The sequence below is a fragment of the Seriola dumerili genome, unplaced genomic scaffold (genome assembly GCF_002260705.1).
Source record: "Seriola dumerili isolate Sdu_G_001 unplaced genomic scaffold, Sdu_1.0 BDQW01000138.1, whole genome shotgun sequence".
Classification (NCBI taxonomy): Eukaryota; Metazoa; Chordata; class Actinopteri; order Carangiformes; family Carangidae; genus Seriola; species Seriola dumerili.
This window is the reverse complement of record NW_019174393.1, coordinates 17,068,297-17,086,872: the sequence shown is the minus strand read 5'-3', so window position 1 is coordinate 17,086,872 and position 18,576 is coordinate 17,068,297. Positions and strand designations below refer to the sequence as shown.

General features: G+C 41.9%; 1 protein-coding gene across 1 annotated transcript; it reads right to left on the bottom strand.

The window, feature by feature from the left end:
• Positions 1-8,368: 8,368 nt before the first annotated feature.
• e2f7 (E2F transcription factor 7) lies at positions 8,369-17,952 on the bottom strand. The gene is made up of 14 exons (XM_022749168.1): positions 17,782-17,952; positions 17,108-17,212; positions 16,197-16,505; positions 15,362-15,521; positions 14,820-14,995; positions 14,595-14,649; positions 13,379-13,534; positions 13,074-13,217; positions 12,820-12,975; positions 12,641-12,725; positions 10,618-10,960; positions 9,765-9,936; positions 8,429-8,572; positions 8,369-8,382 (listed from the first exon to the last, which is right to left on the bottom strand). The coding sequence occupies exons 2-14, from the start codon at positions 17,201-17,203 to the stop codon at positions 8,369-8,371; spliced, it is 2,010 nt and encodes a 669-aa protein (XP_022604889.1). The 5' UTR covers positions 17,204-17,212; positions 17,782-17,952.
• Between the last annotated feature and the right edge of the window lie 624 nt (positions 17,953-18,576).

The window sequence follows — 18,576 nt, the reverse complement described above, 5'->3', positions numbered from 1 at the left end:
TTTTTATTCAACCTCTGTTAAGGACTCTTACTAGTGTCTCCAACAATACTTTCAGCTTTTTATTTTTTTTTACCACTATTCTTCTATCGATCATTTATGTGTTGTTTTATGAGCTACACTTGCACTGAAAACCAGCAATTATTGTGGCTGTGTGTGGACTGCAAACTTGTTTACTCACTGTTAAGGAATGATACCACCTCCTGGAGTTGGAGATCTGAAAAAAATGATTGAAATGATGTTTGATTGTCTGATCAACCTGTTGTTACCAGAGCTTCAGGGAAAGAACTGAGAAAGGAGATGTAAAACTACATTGAGATAGTTTTCTTAAAACCAAAAGTGTATCTTCTTCTAGATATCAAAACTTCAATTAAAACACTGGAAAACTGTAAAATATGGGACCTAGAAAATCAATTTCAAATACACCCATATTCTAGTGGAAACATGCACATTCAGTGGCAGCCTTAATGTTTATAAAAGAGTTATGAAACAGTTCCATATTACTATATGATTAAAAAGTCAACCCACATTTGGCATGTATAATTTCCCCCCAAGGATCTATACAGGAAGTGATAAGCAGAGTGTTGAATGAAGCTCCTATCTACACTGTGTGGGGGTGATTATGATGGTGATAGAAACCTATGATGAAGATATGGTGCATTACTCCTGCACCAAAAATGTCATGCCTCATTGTTTTAAATGATTTCAGACCAATGGCTCTGACTTCAAATGTAATGAAAGTCAAGGTTGGCCAGCATAAATGACTCAAATGACCCAAACTCAAGGACACCGGAGGTCAGGACACATTTTCTGATGGCTGCTGTGGTTGGATCTATCACTGCAGGAGATGATACAGGATCACTGACTGTGTGAAGAACCTGCAGGGAAGTCAAACCTGTGAGGGTAACAAAAGGTGAGGTGAGAAAGTAGACTCATAGAAAGGGCCCGCCTGGGTTTACACTTTGCTTTTCGATCAATCCACAGTGAAATAATTTATTTTAGAAATACTAAAAACACCACAGCTGTATTAGTCTGTTCAAACTTGCAGTTGTTCTACCCCCTGCTGGAGACAGAAAGTAATATCTGATGGCTGGGTCGTGTTTGCCTTGCAAGCAGAGAACAATGGTTGCAACACCCATTTGCCAACTCGAAATGGGGTTTATGGTTGATATTGCAAATATAGCTTACTCTAACAGAGTATACCGTTGCATCGTTGCCACTCCCACCAGTCCAGCTCTCCGCAAAGCCTCCACAGACCACATCCTGATAATAACCTGATGTTTTCAGCTCGGGTGCATGACGACCACTGTGATACTCCATCGTACAAACCGTGATCTTCATTTAAAAAATAATGCACAGCTTAAATGTATTCACATCAACACTTAATATCACACAGACTCTGCTGGTTATGACCTTTAGTTTCATGACCTTTCGCACGGCGTCAAGTCTCACCACAGTGAAACAACATGGTGGCACTGAGAGCAGATTAACATGATTCAATTAAATTTAATTAAAAGGTTAAACTGTAAAACCCTTTGCAAGCAGGGTAGTCTTAAATTATTCCTAATTAAAGTCTTTAATGTGCACAGAGCTGCAGTAACTCTGGTTTTCAGTTAAACCAACTTATTTTATTGATCCAAGCCTCCTACTGTTAGAACATTATCTACTGCTCTGTTGCCAACAAACCTCAGCTTCATTATTTCCCAATTATGCAATTCATTTGAATGTAACCATAACAATGGAGAGGTCGAAAGAAGAATATTTAATAAGCTTCATGTAACCACTGAGTTAGTCTCAGCATTATCTAATCAAAACAGATGATGAAGAGGACAATAATGGTTCATAAAGATCACATCCTGCTAGCAGTGGCTAATACTGTATATATTACTGCACATTTGTCACAATTAATTATATGGGTTCTATAGACAAAATGCAGTAATAGACAAACGGGACATATTTCTAAATGATTATATAATGTTTTAAAGGGACAAATTTATGTGAAAAGGAATCAAAAACTGAATTTGATTGTTAATTATATGAACACAGCCAGGCTTGATTGCAGCCCTGCTCAGTGTAAACCTTACTCCTATTGAACCTGACCGTCAGAGTGAAACAGTCAGCACAAAGCTCCTGCAGTGAAATGATGCTCCTCTCAAGAGGAACTCCAAAGATAAACACATGTTCTAAGTGACTGGTTCTGTGCCGAATCACGCAGTCAGAGCTGTCACTGGCAAACAGAAAAGTCTTGGAGCAATGGTGAATCTTCTCAGGATTTTTCTCGAAGGAAGTCAAACAAGAACCCTGAAGAACATCTAAAGAGCTGCAGGCCTCTCAGGCTTCAGCTGATGTCTGCAAAAAGAGTGGGAGAATAAGTCGGAGACCACTGCTAACCAAAGGAACTGTCCAGACATGTGCCGGCTCAATGCTAACATAACTATGCTAACATGCTGACAACAATGATGTTACCGTGGTGATATAATCAGGTATAATTTTCATCATCTTACCCTCTTAGTTTAGTGTTTGCTCATAAACCAAAGTGTTGGACACAGAGACTTTGATCTGACGATGGAGGTAAAGTTATGATGTGAATATCTGTACCAGATTTCATGTAAATCCATCCAATAGTTGTTGATGACTATATCACTATAAAAATATAAATGCAACGCTTTTGTTTTTGCTCTCATTTTTCATGAGTTGAAATTAAAAATCTTATTCTGAACACACAAAGGGCTTCTTTCTTCATTTCAAATGTTCTTCACAAATGTGTTTAAATGAGTGTTAGTGAGCACTTCTCCTCCATCCTCCTCACAGGTGTGTCATATCAAGATGCTGATTACACAGCATGATTGTTGTACAGGTGTGCCTTGGGCTGGTCACAATAAATGCCACTTTAAAATGTGCAGTTTTATTTTGAAAAAAAGACACTTATTGGGTACTGAGCTGTGTGACTTGAGCAACAGATTTTTTTTTTTGGGTGGGGGGTTTGTGGATCAGAAAAACGATTCAGTATGATCACCATTTGCCTCATGCAGTGCAACACTGAGTTGATCAGGTTGTTGATTGTTGGACCGCTCCTCTTCAGTGACTGTGTGAAGTTGCTGGATATTGGCAGGAAGTGGAACATGCTCTCGCACACACAGATCCAGATCACGCCGAACATGCTCAACGGGTGACATGTCTGGTGACGACACAGGCCACACACAAAACTGAGATGTGTCCATCATGCTGCAACACGAGGCAATGGCGGCAGATGAATGGCTTGACAATGGGCCTCAGGATCTCATCACGGTATGTGTCCTGACTTAAAGCCTTTGGAGACGATGAGGTAGAACCTGAACTGAAGCAGTCTGTTCTTGAATAGTTACCAATGTGTCTGAGCTGGGTTCAGATTCCTTCATCGCGATCAGAAAGACTGATATCAAACAACAGGAAGCATTAGTAACACTTTACTTTTTATTTCAAGGAAAAAGTTTTACAAATCTGGCAGCACACCAGGGTTTAATATTGTCATTGAAAAAGAATGTCCAGCAGCAGAAACTAGGCAGCAGTAATAAAAAGCATATTGAAGCAGGTAGAGCTGCCAGTCCTCTCGTCCTTATATGGACATGAAGGCTTGAGGTGAGGAAATCCCAAAGTGGAGCCTCGACTGCATGAAATGAAATGAACTGATTTCAGCTTCAGTTTGATTCTCACAAAGAAAAAAAAAAATACCTGAACCTGCTGAAATTAGATTTTGTACTTGGATGTGAATGTGCTAACTGTCTTGTTCAGGTTATCTTATAACCAAAGTATATAGTCTTCCTCATCATAACTCATCACATTAAAAACATTTGAACAAGAGCAGACAAAATCAAAGCAGCAGCGGCTGAACTATGCAGCTCATCATGTTTTCTATGTAAAATCTTCATCAATAAAGTAAAAGTACATAAGAATTAATGGCAAAATGCACTTAAAGTAATCGAAAGTAAAGTGAGTCATAATTCAGAAAAATTACCTCTATGACTGATATACTATTTTTATATGTGAGTTTTAACCTTGACAGGTGCCACATAAAAAGAAAAAACCTGATTTAAAAAAGAAAGGGTTAGGGTTATTACAGGCTATTACAAAGAGCGCTACCTAGCAGTAGTAGGAGTAGCATTTGCAGAAATGGTAACCACAGTAACAGCAGCAGTAGTAGTAGGAATAGTAGCAGAACTAGCAGTAGTAAGTGGTGTAACACAGCAGCAGCAGCAGCAGCAGCAGCAGCAGCAGTCAGTGAAGTGGTTTTTGGTCGCAGCAGATACTTGGCTGATCTATCTGTCCATATAGTTAATTGTCCCATCTGCTGAGGTTTAGTGATATAAATGCCTTGCAGTGGCCAAACACATCTACTGGCAGCTCCCTCGGCTCTGATATAAAAGCTCTGATTAGATGCTGATGTCCTCTGACAGATGGTGTGTGTTGTGGGGTGTGACTCAATCAGCTTGATCTGACCCCAAGATCACACCTGATGCGTTGAATGTCTTCTTCACCAATGGAATTTCATTCAGTTTGAATAAGAATCTCATCTTACATGTGAGTTTATTATTAGATGTGTAATTTGTGTTTTAACCACCGTTCTGCCTTGTCACTCTGAGCAGTGACTCTTGTTCGTGATAATGTGTATTATAACGCTGTGGCTTCAACCTGATCCTCATCCTGTGTGTTTAATGTGTACGACTTCAACAACGCACAGGGACTGTGTGTCGTTCAACCACATTATCACAACTTGCTTCCCTCTGAGTCCTGAGCCGCTCTGAGTTATTGATCATCTGTGAAGTTGTAAACTGGTAAACTGAAGTCATCTGTAAATCTGTCCAATTTTTTTCTATGGTAGTATAAAACTAAATGGCAACATTTCATCTTTATGAAACAGTTTTCTACTCAACATTTTTAATTGATCACTCAGAAAACAGTAAGCCAATCAGAGGAGATGCTCAGAGCCTTCTCTCTTCTGATTGGCTCACCAACCTGTTGTTACTAAAACTCCAGAGAGAAGTCTGAGAGAGGAGATGTAACACTACATTGAGATGGTTTTTGGTTCTTAAAACCACAAATACATCTTCTTATGGATCAACACTTCAAATAAAACACAGAAGAGGGAAATATGGGACCTTTAAATATGTAAACGTGTGGTGATATAATACCTTAAATACTGTGACATATTCCTCAAATTAAAGAGCACACATTACAAAACTAATCAGTCATATATTTTAATTAAAGTTTGTGAAAGTCGTACAGAAGAAAACCAGTCAGGCCTATAACTACAGAGAGCAGAGCTAGAGTGAAGGAACGCCTCCATGTTTCGTAAAAGTTAGATCAGCACACAACTACTAAAACTAGCAGTGCAAGTGTCATTATTTTCAAAAACGATAAAGCAGCATTTAACATTCTGCACATGGAAATATTAAATGACACTGAATACAATTTACAAAAATAATTACAGACATAAAACTGTACATTAATAACTACACATCCACTGGTCAGAGTGGATTTTCTGTGCACCCTTTGGCGTGACATAGCTAAGCTCTCCTCAATGATTCCCGCACAAAGCACCAATATTTTTGGCTGGGTTGTCTGGAGGCAAGTTAGCGGGTCTGTTACCAGAGGATTGTTGACACAAATCCCTGCAAGGCACTTAAACCCCCAACTGCACCAGCACAACAGCAGACTGTGGTCATACTGGAAATGTTCAAAATGTGTTGGACTTTATGAATAGTGGAATGGTGTTGTGAAAATAAAAGACAGCATATAAGATCAGTCTACTTTACCTGGATAAAGTAAGGATAAAAACCTTTACAGTACTCTGATATCTCTCCAGAATCTACTTCTAGTAAAGTCACAAGGATTCAAGTACCTGAGAGCATCATCCCATGTCACATTGTCCTCTAGATGCCAGTAACGGATCTAAAAAGTTTGGTGTTTAACCATAAAGCACCATGGTTGTAAATCCTCAGTGAGAACTTACACAGCACCAGTGAGGTGTATCTTCCTGATGAGTAAATTAATGCATCTGTCGTGCATCAAGTCCAACAACTGTTCCTTGAGATGCTTTGTTAGCTGTAAACATTTAAGGCTTTAGTGATTTTCTCCTCACGGTACTGTCAGAAATGAGCCAAGAGAGGATTGTCTGCTACTGTCAATGTAAACCGGCGATCAGCAGCTTATACGTTTCCTATTATACCTTGATAATGTAACAAAACCTGAAGGGGCCAACTAAATCACTTCAACATTCATCAAATACTTAGTGCTTAAAAAAGGAGTTAATGTTCCATTACAGTCCCTGTAATCAACATATATTAGCTAATATATAAATAGCAATTGGGCTATAATACACAAGTGATGGGGATTAGGTAGCTTGATCACATCTGAGAGGGAAACTCATGTCAGAAATACAAAATACAACAGTGGCCCACTCCCACCACAGGAGGGCACTGTTACATAGGCAATACTGCTTCACTTATTCTGAAATCAACAACTGAACCATGAGGCACATTTGAACTGTAACGACCGACCGACAACCGAAGAATTTCATTTCAAAATGAGACACTCGCAAATTGGTAAAAATGTACAGTCAATAGCAAAAATGTGAGAACTGTTTAAGATCTCTGGTTTCCAAAAAGACCGTTCATTTCCGTCTCTGCTAAAATTTATATTCTTGCATTACAGGAGGAAATCTTTAATTTAATAATTAATGAACTAAAATAAGCACCGGTGGTTTGAAACCATATTTTAACATGCAGGATTAACACCTGCATGTTAAAATAGTACATTAACCATCTATTCTTTCTGCTCAGATGTCTAACTGGTCGGTGGGTGGCCAACATCCAGTCTCCTCTGTGCAGAGCCTCGTCTTCTAGCAGCCGGCAGGGCACTGACTACACTTCCCAGAGTTCCTGGGGTCTGGAAGAAAGCCTTAGAAGCGGATGCTGCTGTGTCCTTTGGAGTATGTGGGGTCTGTGGATGGAGAGAGTGATGTAAATTTGGAGAACATTTGCACTGCATCTTGTCATTGTTTATCAAAGTAATAAAATATTTGCTTTTATTTTATTTTGGTATGAAAATCAACTTTCAAAGACTTAATATGCTTGAGAAAAGTAATAAATTATCAATTTCTTGACTTTATTTTGTTAAATGTTAAATCTCACTGTCCTCTCACAATAAAAGGCAAAAATGCTGTAAAAAATAGCGTTAAAAAAAAAGGGGGGTCAGAAAAATAAAACAAAAAACAACTATGGACCACCTATGGACGGCATGAAGATGTGAATTAGTTTTCTTTTGTTAAAAAGGAAGCTGTTCAAAATCTGACTCCCAAATCCTAACAATCATTTTCATTATTGATGACAGAAACACAGTGAAAAGTGTTCATCACAACTATCCAAAGCCTAAGCTGACATTCAAACAGCTTGTGTTGATATGGCAACTGTCCAAAATCCAAAGTTATCCAGTTTATTATCATCAAAACCCAGCAAATAGCAAATGAACTGGAAACTGCATTTTTTTTTTTTTTTTGCTTTAAAAATGACACAAATGACCCATCCATACCAGCTCATCCTCATCAGTCATCAAAACTTTTCTGCCAATCTACTAATTAATTCATTGACCAAATCGTTTCAGCTCCAATAAGAGATGGTGCATAGTTTTACAAGAAATTCTATATGTGGAAAAAAGATAAGAGGAACCATCCCAGGCTCTGGATTTATGCCTCATTACAACACGGCCGGCGACTCGTCCTATTGTTTATAAAGCAGCATTAATTTTCCGTCCGGAGCCTCGGCAGGTCGCCTACAAACGACTGATTAAGAGGAGCAGCGGCAGTGGAGCGATGTCGGGCTGTGCAGACAGGAACATTAATCCCTGTTTAAAGACCTGGAGATTCATCAGCTCCAAACACACAAAGTGTCTGGATGAGTAAATGAGGGGAAACCTTCTACAAAACAAATGCTGCACTCGCTCTCATGTCAAGCTGTGTTATGGCATTTTGTAAGTGCCTGATATCGGAGAGGTCGTGTATCATTATGAAGGCTAATTATGTCTAAATGAATGTTTTTACAGGACAAATCTGGTGGGTTGAATCAGTAGTGAAGACTTTTATTTTTCATATCAGTTCATACTGTTACTTGCGTTGGGGAGGGATGTTACTAACAGACTGAAATTCTTACCAGTGGCTCTGGTGTGCTGATGCTGACAGTCTGTCGTGGTCCCGGGGGTGAATGCGGCGCCCCTGCCGCTGACCCGTACAGCCTGCTTTGTTCTGGACTGGACGGCGACAGAGCCGGTGACCAGCTGATCTCCGGTGCCGCTGCCAGGCTGTAAGGTGCCGCCCCCACTGTGAAGTGGGCGGGCGACATCACAGCGGGCAGACTGAAGCTGAGTTTGGTGTGGGCGTCGGAGCCTTGCTGTTGCAGACTGCTGGCGACCAGGGGGTAGTGGGAGAGGGCGGCAGAGGGCACCAGGACGTAGGGCAGCGCCAGGGTGGGAACGCCGCTGGGAGGAAGTGCTAGACTGGCTGGTGGCTGGGCGGCAGGGAGGAAGAGGTTGAGGCTGTTCAGACCTGGAGACAAGAGAGAGGAGATTAAAACTTGTTCGGAACTAGAAGTCACCTGACCTATACTAAGACAATGAGACACAAATCAAGCGCACCCTCTGTCAGCACTACACACAGGTGTCTTAATTAACCGTCTCATTGTTCTGTTTGACTCCTGTGAAGTGAGGGCTTTGTTCTTATCTGAATACATGTAGGTGAGTGTTTACTGCAACAATATCTCATCTTTATCTATGTAAACACAGTAATGCCAGTGTGGATAAATATTTATGATTTGATTCCTGATTATTGATTATTTCATGACAGTTGAAGACAAGCCTTTCACCGTCTTCAGTGTATCCTGAGTCGTGCACAGTGGTGGTTGGATTCGGTGAGTTTTCATAATAATGTTAATTTCATTGCATCTGATATCAGCTTATTGATTTTTGCAGTCAGTGTGACCACATGTTTTATCTTTATAACTAAATTCCATTAACATGTCCATGTTTTCAAAGCAAGTTTTGTCTTGTCACCTGTTAAAACCATAGATGTGTTCACTTGTAACCCACATCACAGATTATGGATTTAGTGTAGATCTGGCCTGTCAATCATCTTGTGACACTTTTTAAACTAGTGAACTCCCTGAGGAAGTAGGTCCAGGCCTCCAGGTTATAACCAGCTAGTGTACGGCCTGTTCAGACCTGGTGTTAACGTCCGCCTGGTGATCTGATCACAAGTGGTCAGCTCTAAATTCAGGTGTGAACGCACCCAAGATGCATTTGAGATCCGATCAATCAGACCACATTCAGAGGTGGTCTGGACCACGTGTGTCCACATTTGTTTTCCTTCAAACTTTTTATTTTTGGTTGTTTGGTTTATCTAGTGACATAAGTGTTCAAATTACTCCTGAACTACGTTAAAATATTTTTTTAAATGGATGAATTTGGTAGTTTTCAGGAGTAACTGAAACTGTATTTTACCATTTCTAGATAATCCTCCATGCTGGGGAACCTGTTACCACAGATATTCTTTATCTGCATTATTGTGTCAGTCTTAATATGATTTCTCCCAACACTGCTACAGTATCGACTCTCTTTAAATTTTCATTTAAATCTAAAGACAGAGGGGTTACTTATTCAAAGAGGGATTTTAAAGGGGGCAGATTAGTCTCCCAGTATTTTTCTGGACTTGACTTTCTGCAGATTTACAGTCTTGTGTGTACCTGCGCTGTTGGGGACGTAGAGGTAGTGTGACGGCTGGGCGGCCTCGCTGCTGTTGTTGCCACCGTGACTTTCATCGAGCGCTCTGGAGAGGCCTGATGGGTGACTGGGAGACGTCCTGGTGGCACCCATCTGTGGACACTCCCCTGCTTCCCTGTGAGCTTCAGCTCTCACCTGGAGGGAAAACAAATTAAACAGGATTTAAACAGGATTAAAAAGGACGATGAAAACCTAAACAGAGGAACCAGCAGTTTTGTTGCTGCGTCCATGTGATAAAGGCATTAAGCATTATTATAAAAAATGTCCAATTCTGCATTTCATCTTAAATAACAGTTTATATCAACGTGGAGAAAATAGAGCCTGTGCACTGATTAACACTCTCCCTATCTAATAGCATTTGAGCTGCCAAGTAATTTTCCTGATGTAAAAGTGCAGCTCTCACAGCGACTCTCTTAAACTTCCTTTCTACAAAACCATCTCACCATGAAAAATTAGACTTTCCCACTTACTATGACTGTACAGCCTGATTAATTGCTAAGGTTTTCCAATTATCAAATATCCTCTACATCGCTAATATAAGTCTGTAATTACACCGGGGATGACTTATCCTCATCAGCAAGCATGTAGTATTTCATATTTTTAATTTAATGCTCTGCTGTCCTGAATTACTAACAGGATCTTCTGATTGTGAACGCCACACTGCTCAGAAAAAAGACGCCATGCAATCATATTACTGCACTGAACCAAAATAATTACGTCGCTCCCTATCAATCTGAACCAAAGTGAAAAGCAGTGAATGACATTAAACACTTATCATATTTTTCTCTCTCTAAAACAAACCAAATATCACCTCACCTTGTCACATTCTTCTAATCCAGATGTTCCCTTCTTTTTTACCACTGCCTTGTCTTCTTCTTTCTCTTCCCTCTTCCTCTTCCTCCCCTCCTCAGACTCCATCCTGGGTGACCTCTGACCTTCAGGTGTCTGCTCGGGCTTGTCCAGCGGCCGGTACAGCATGACCAGCGAGGGCTGAGACAGGCTGGGCAGGTAGGCCAAGCAGTGGGGAGAGGAGGAGGAGGAGGAGGAGGAGGAAGAGGCGAGGAGGTACTCGGGGTGGAGGGAGGGTGCCAGCGGGGTGGACTGAGTGGAGGACAGAGGCAGCTGGATGTTGGTCTGCAGGGCTGCACTGGGCTGGTTACTGAGGGGAAACAAGAAAAGGCAATAGTATTTGAGTTTTACTTTTAGTAGAATTAAAGCTTTAATTCTCAGCTTGAACCTCATTGAGAAGTACAGCCTGCGGCCTGTAGTGGAATTAGTTCATCCACAATCTGAATCCAGATTCATTTTACATTAAATCCAGTAAATACTGCAGTGGTCTGGGCTTGGGTCTCTAGTTTTCTAGTCTCAAACCGCAGCAGCCTCCTGCACATTTAGGCAACCCTGACTCTGGAGCCCTGGCTCATATATAACTCCCCAATCAGCACTTTGACCAAATAGTTTCAGGAACTAAAGTAGTGGGGAAAAACTCTGTTTCACACAGTCATGTTTTCATTTCCACTGCGTCTGGGCAAATTAGACCAATAACAGAATAAACACCAGCAGCCGAATGACAGCTATTTCCACAACAACAGAGTTGTGTGTTCTCTGTATTTGCTATGAGTGTATTTGGTATGTTTTAAATGGATGTGATGAGTGGATTTAAAGCAGATCATCTTTCCAACAATCTTCAAATTTACTTTGCTCTCTCGTCCTGTCTCAGTCTCTCTCTCTCTCTGTGTTTGCCTGCTCTCTTGTTCTCAACAATAAACATCACAAGAAAAGTCTGGCTCTTGCCGCAGCAGAGATGCCACTGGCATCCAGTGCTTCCTTATTGTTGTGAATGAAGCTGTGCATAAAATGTAGCAGCTGTGAGGGTTTGGACACGACCAATCAGCATCATAAAGCCCTGTAAGCTGTTCCCAGGGAGGGGCGTGAACTGGGACTTTTTAGGCACCAGTAACAATAGCAGAGGAGCTAAATTTAGTGCTAACTGCCTCCAGTAGAAACACAGGTTAAGTTCCTGAACTCTTCGAAAGGCTCCTGTGGTGGAGAAGAGCCTGGACGTCCCTCCGATCGCTCTTGCTGATGTGCAGATTTTCTACCTCCCCAGACATAAACCTCCAACAGTCATCCTGTGGGCTACCGCTGCCCCCGGTGGACTGTTACCCAGCTTCATGTGTAAAATATTCCTTTTCAACACACACTTCCACGTCCCATCATCTCACTCCTCCCCCCTGAAGAACACTTAACAGCCACAGCCTTGGGGCTAGCTGTGGTTTGGCCACAAGCAGGTCAACCGTAGAAGTAACATGAACCTCTGTGTACTGTATCTGAGGAAGCCAACACACACATGCACAGGAGACAATAACCATTCGTATCTGCGGCAGTCGGCTCCTGTTACATGCAGCCTAAAACTAAGCACATCAGCCAATGCAAACACTTGAAGTGAGTGAGAAATAATATGTACAGAGACTGAGATTTAACACCCCCTTCCCCCAGTGACTGAGGAGCCTCTGCATCTTATAACTAAGGCATTGTCAATAGCTTTTAATGCCAAGATGGGAAAATAAATGCAGTTGTGAAGCCTCACTTTGAAAGCAGATACGTGTTATCTATAAACTACAAACTATCTACTGCTCCATTTGCCCCTTGTTACAGGCAGCTGATGTGGATTCTCTTCAATAACACTGATGGTCTCTCCTGACAAAGGTTAGCAACAAGAGCTACTGTGTGCAGTAAATTCTTTGGCAGTAAATCTGTGTTGGATGAGATAAATCTAAACCGAGGGAAGGCTGCGGCGATTACAGAGGTGTGTGTGTGCGTGTGTGTCTGTACTCACTCAGAGCTGTTCCCAAACTGCAGTCGACACACTGCGTTGTTGCTTGTAGTCTTCCTGGAATAATCCACAGGCTGATTGGCCAGACCTGAGGTGTGAGGAACATACAGATGTTCAAAGTTTAACTGACTGCAACCAGACATTGATGTAATCGTATGAAGCTACATTCAAGTGTCTCTTACCTGTTAGTTCTCGCCGTGGGCTGCTGGGGGCGGAGTTGACCTGCCGCTGGATGGCCACAGAAGTTGGTGTGATGTTGAAGGAGGCGTGGCGTGCCATCTTGGCTTTTCCGAGGTCGTGGCCTGCCATTGGCTGTCTGGCTTCAGGCGGCATTACAGCTGCAACATACACAGTATTTCCTTATAGGTTAATGTCTGAGATGGTGTGAGAGCGGATATTTTGTAGGATGACAGAGAAACTTGTCTTTGATTCTTACCGGTATTTCCAGAGTTGCTGAAGTCGACGGGGCCGAGCCACTTGAAGGCCGGCTTCCTGCCTCTCTCCTCGCGGACATGCACCTTCTTTATGAGGCACAGGCTGGTCAGGACGTTGGCGATATCGTACAGCCGCCGCACCTTAGCTGAAGACACAGGACATTTTAGTTTTAATAACACCAGGATTTCTATTACAGGACATACAATGACTAACTTCTTTAAACATACAAAAGGCCAGCTGTGCACTTTAATCACAGGGGTGTCTATCTTGAACAACATGTGTTCGCGGTCGTGTTGGATTTCTTACTTTTGTACTTGCTGTGACTTGATGAGTCCTGGCTCTCCTCGATGAGGATCTTTGCTGCTGCGTCCAGGGTAACAGTCTGAGTTTTGGACACCAGGAACAGCATGACAAACTTCTGGCTCATGATGCGCAGAGATTTGTCTTTCCTGTTGCCACCAGCTGCAAAAACACCAGGGGGTACACGCGGCATGTTATCAAACATCTTTTACAGTCACGGAAATCTGTACATCATGTATGAGGTTAACCTAAATCCACCACAGAAACCGGAGTCACTGCAGCAGCAAGCTACAGGATTGTAACTTGTGAAACAACAGATACCAGAAAACATGAGCCCCCTCTATCTTTACATACCTTTTATTCAAATTCCTACTATCTGACTTCTTACAGAACAAGGGATAAGATTTCAAAAATATTACGTCAGACATCAGGATTTGCAAACTTGTGGTTCAACCTAACACACTAATCTTGATTTTCCTGTTTCACAGGAAAGTCAAGCATGATTAGGCCATAACATTAGCAGCTTGATGATGTTTTTTATATTAGAAAGATTATTTGAGGAGTAATACATGGTTTACAGCATTTTCTAAAGGTTAGATGCTATATATGAGCTTGTGTTAAATATCATTAAGATCAAAAAATGGAGATTCATTAATACAGAGAAAAACAAAACCTTTAAATTCATCAAATTGACTCTCAATTTTAAAACATCTTGGCACTCACATAATGGGCTAAAGTAAAATGTTTTCAAACAATATTTTCTGATCACAAACTATGATATTGTACATGTTTAAATGTGCCGCCGGTGCCTCAGTAACACTTTTCCTGCTGTAGATATTTGTTGCCGTGCAGCTCAGCAACGATGACAAATTATCATGTTATGTGTGTTGTATATGTGTTATGTTATTATAATGACGCCTGAGGTCATCACATTCAACCAGCCATAACAAAAGCGGCTGACATTAACCACTTATAGACATCGAGGCGTGTCACAAGGCTCTACCTTTTGTAAACAACCTCTTTGTCATGATATTATCCAGCCACAAGTCCACACACACACACACACACACACACACACACACACACACACACACACACACAGTATGAAAAGCTGCGTGTGTGCATGTGGAGGTAGCATCGCTATGGAGTCCCCAGGCTCGTATTCATTAATGATCATTTAGCTGTAGGGTTAATTTGGTGGCAGCTGCTCTTGAAATTAAACCTGCATTTAAATTTTTACATGTTTGGTGTTTAACTGATGCTGAACCATTTAGCTTCTTTATCGCAGCCACCAAAACAGTTGATGGTAAAGACTGTGAAGGTGCGAGGAGATAATCAGAGAAATGGGGCTTTGTAGATACTTATGTTGTGTCTGTTCATTACCGATGCCGGCGTCCCCCTCCCCGCCGTCATCCTCGCGCCCTGGCCCTGCCTCCCTGGCCTCAGCAGCCAGATCCATCTGGAGGTGGTAGCCCTGCTGCCGGCCCCTCCGCTGCAGCTCCTCCAGCGTGGCGTCCAGCTGCTGGCGTCCGTACCAGGTGTAGCTGTTTTTGGCTATGCGGCCGACCATCATCAGAGACTCCAGCACGTTGACGATGTCGTAGATACGGCGCCGTTCCACTCCTGACGATGAGAGAGAGAGAGAGAACGGAGAAATTACACACACACACACACACACTCAAAATACTTGAATGAAACCTCGCAGAGCAGTCAGTGTTTTGATATAAAATGAAAGTTCAAACTGCAGCTGCGCACCCTTCATTTAAATACAGAGTATGTTTGAATGAAAGAGAGGTCTCCATAGCAACCGGCCCTAAATCCAATAACATAAAATCTTTACAATGCTCATGAAATGGACATTAGCTGCTCCCATTATCGTCTTGCTCCCATTAGGTGTTTACAATAAGAGCACCGACGTGAGCTGGGACTAGTCAGTCATCCTTCTCCCCTGTCACAACTCCCTATTGTTCCCACATCACTGGCTCTTACCCAGACTGGTTGCCACCTCATCCAGTGAGATCCAGATGGGGCTGTGTGGTGGAGGGTAATCGGGGTAAAGGGCCAGGAACTTTTGGCACAGCAGACCCAGACTCTTCTGCTTCCTGCTCGGCTTCTTCTCTGCCTCATCATCTTCGTCCACAGCTTCAAACTGGACACACAAATATAGACAATAATAGATAAATAACAATTTGTCAGTCTGGGGTTTCTGCACTAATTTAGAGAAATTAACATTGGCGTTGGTGCTGCCTTCTGCACTGCGATCACCCATAGTAATGCACAGACTCATAAATTGCTTTCCAATAATGTCTTCAGGGCCACATATTTCACAGAATTAATTCTCACAGTCCCTAAAAAGATATTAAGGCTGGAAAAAAACTTTCACATTGTCGGATTAAACAAACAAATGTATCACAAAAGCTCAGGGCAATTTAGACTCCATCTGCTGCTTGTACACAAAATGACTTTATGAGGCATAACTGAGGGAATTAATTTGTGCTTTGGAAAACTCCCTATCTTGAGAGTTCAGCTGCTAATATAAATAAAAAGCGGGTAAAATGTGTTTACTCTGTGGACTTTAAAGATTTTGGAAATTCTGGGTTCCTTTGAGAGCATTTCCATAATCAAACCAATTAACAATAACTGCAATCTAACTGCTTCCTCCCCTGTAGACTAAGCAAAAAATAAGACATTTTAGACATTTAGAACTAACTTATTAAATGCCTTATTGACTATTTTATTGACCTTTCACAATTGTGTGTTTTTTGATAAACTACATTAGCTCTTAGCTTCTTTGGTAGATGCAAAAATTTCACATTTAACATACCTGATAAGAATCGTCCACCTCCGTATCTACTATCGCAGCATTGGGACTTGCTGGCTTGTCCTTCTCATTCTCTATGGGTCTAAACAGCACCTTTTTCATCTCTCGGTCTCTAATGTCTGGACTCGCTGCGCTGATCAGCATCTTCAGATTGGCCGTGGGTGTCCAGGGCTCGGCCAGGGCTGAACGCTTGATGGGGGTGATGTGGGTCAGATCGGGGGTGGCAACTTTTCTGCTTATTAGTAAATTGGGGATGGTAGGCTCAGCAGATTTCAGAGGCGTGGATCTTCTCTTCTCTGTGCAGATGTTTTCCTGTGATGGAGATGGTTGTGTGGTTAAAAGATAAATTTACAATGGGTGACATTTAAGATTATTATTCATTACTTCAATGTTATTTGGTTATTCTAGAGCACAAGTGACGTAACGTAGCACCATCACAACACATAAACCTGTTGAAATCTTTCATTTTAAACATGTTGCTGTATGAACTCAAATCTCCATCACAGGCTTCTATGTAGGAAGTCAAATGTTGACACTACTACACAGAGACTTGGTGAATTTTGATGATTTTAGGTGCAGTATTTAAGTAATAAATCAAGTACTCTTAAACAAATGCACTGACATTTAAACACTTCAAGGTCTTGTTTGGTAATTTTTTTCTGGTCAACAAACTATTTTTCCACTCTCACGGAAACGGTGATGTTGGAAGCCAAAAACTTCCCTAGCCTAGCCCACATCTTATAACTTCGTCCCTCTCTTGAGATGCCACCACATTACTCTGAGGGTTTCTCTCTTTCTACCTGATTCTGCAGCAGCTCTCCTTCAGTTGCATTATATCAAACCTGCTAAGAGTTGCAATGCTAAGAGTCGCAATGATAAGACCACACCTAAGATTAAGCAGTGATCCACCTTACCTTTTGTTCACTTTGGCCCCCATTCTCCTCCGACCCCACCGTAAAACTTTTCCTTGGACTTGTGAGGTCTTTGAGTGCGAGACATTCAACTTCCATCAGGGAAAACTGCAGTCCAGAAAAGAGTATGGATGTTTAGAAAATCATAAATGGGTCACCTGAGCACTGTTTTTGCGGGGTGCATGGTGAAGTTAAGGAAGTTTCAGCCAGTGCAGAAAACTTAAGACGAGTGGGCAGCTGAATTTGGCGCAAAGAAAATCAGCTAACTAGCCCTTAGCAAGCTAACGACTTTAACTTAGCTAACAACCAATCTCCCTGCTTAACACTTTGTTTAATTGCTAACATGACGTGACGCACTCAATTGCAGCAAATGTGGCAACTTGTCGGGTGATTGTATTATTATAAGACGTTAGTAAATTACGTGAATTCAAAGATGTAATCTAAGTTGTAGCTTCAAAGTTGTTAACTTCGTAAAGGGCAACTTCTTTCAGTAAGCTCCATATTAACACATTAGCTGAGCCAGTGAAAGGGAATAAATATATCGCTGTTACTCGTTTATAGTTCTACTCGTTTTTAATTAGCTTCTTAGCTAACACTACTAGCTCAGCTGACCAGCATTTCACAACTTAGTGTTAGAGCAAGCAGCAAACCGCTGGAGGGAAATCACTACTCCTCACCTTTCTCTGCTGTTGAATGAATGAAATGTTCTTGTGTGGCTCCGTGTCCGGTATTACAGATGTGTCAGCGCGTAGTTTCTTCAGACCAGCATAGCAGCTAATTTCCCTCTTCGATATAAGCGGGCAGCCCTCCTGAGCATTTACCTCCAGACTTCTGCTGCTGTCCGGCTAGCGGACACCCTGTACTGTCCCGGGGAGACTTCAGCATCACCCGCTCAAGCTTGTTTTCTGGCGCTCTCAGACATCTGGCTCACTCCAGCCAATCAGCGCCCAGGTGCACTGCTGCGTCATTTAGCTCTAGCCAATCAGCGTTATTGTGCTCGGGTACGCGCGTCAGCTTCTACCAATGGGTGTGAACAATGACCACGCCTCCCGAGTTGTGTTGGCGGGGCAACCGGCGCGTTCTGTCCAAGACTCTGGGGGGAGTCAAAAGAAGTACAAAGACGCTGAGGTCTCACTCTGCAGATATTTTCAGGTACAGGACCAGAAATGGCGGCAGTGAAAGCAAATCAGCAGTTTTGGGTAGTTTATTTGGAACAACTGACAGATACACAAGGAGCACTGATAAAACCAGAAGCAGATAAATAACAATTTACTACATTACAAGAACTATAGACAGGCTTATCAGCCAGAGATGGGACTTGATATATTGTTATGTGATTACTCTGATAGTTTGACACTACCTCATTTAATTCAATTAATGACTGCTAACCCACTTCAGTTCAGTGTTAGACAAGTGAGACACATCAATGCATTCAGTCTATCTTGAAACGCGAAGGCGTTTTTTTCATTCCA

Bases quoted from the DNA above. Each gene is read 5' to 3' on its own strand.
- e2f7 (XM_022749168.1), bottom strand. From the start codon at position 17,203: ATGGAAGTTGAATGTCTCGCACTCAAAGACCTCACAAGTCCAAGGAAA. The intron at 16,506-17,107 runs GTAAGGTGGATC...TCTCCATCACAG, and splicing joins GGGGCCAAAGTGAACAAAAG to GAAAACATCTGCACAGAGAA. The intron at 12,726-12,819 runs GTAAGAGACACT...CTCACACCTCAG, and splicing joins CCCACGGCGAGAACTAACAG to GTCTGGCCAATCAGCCTGTG.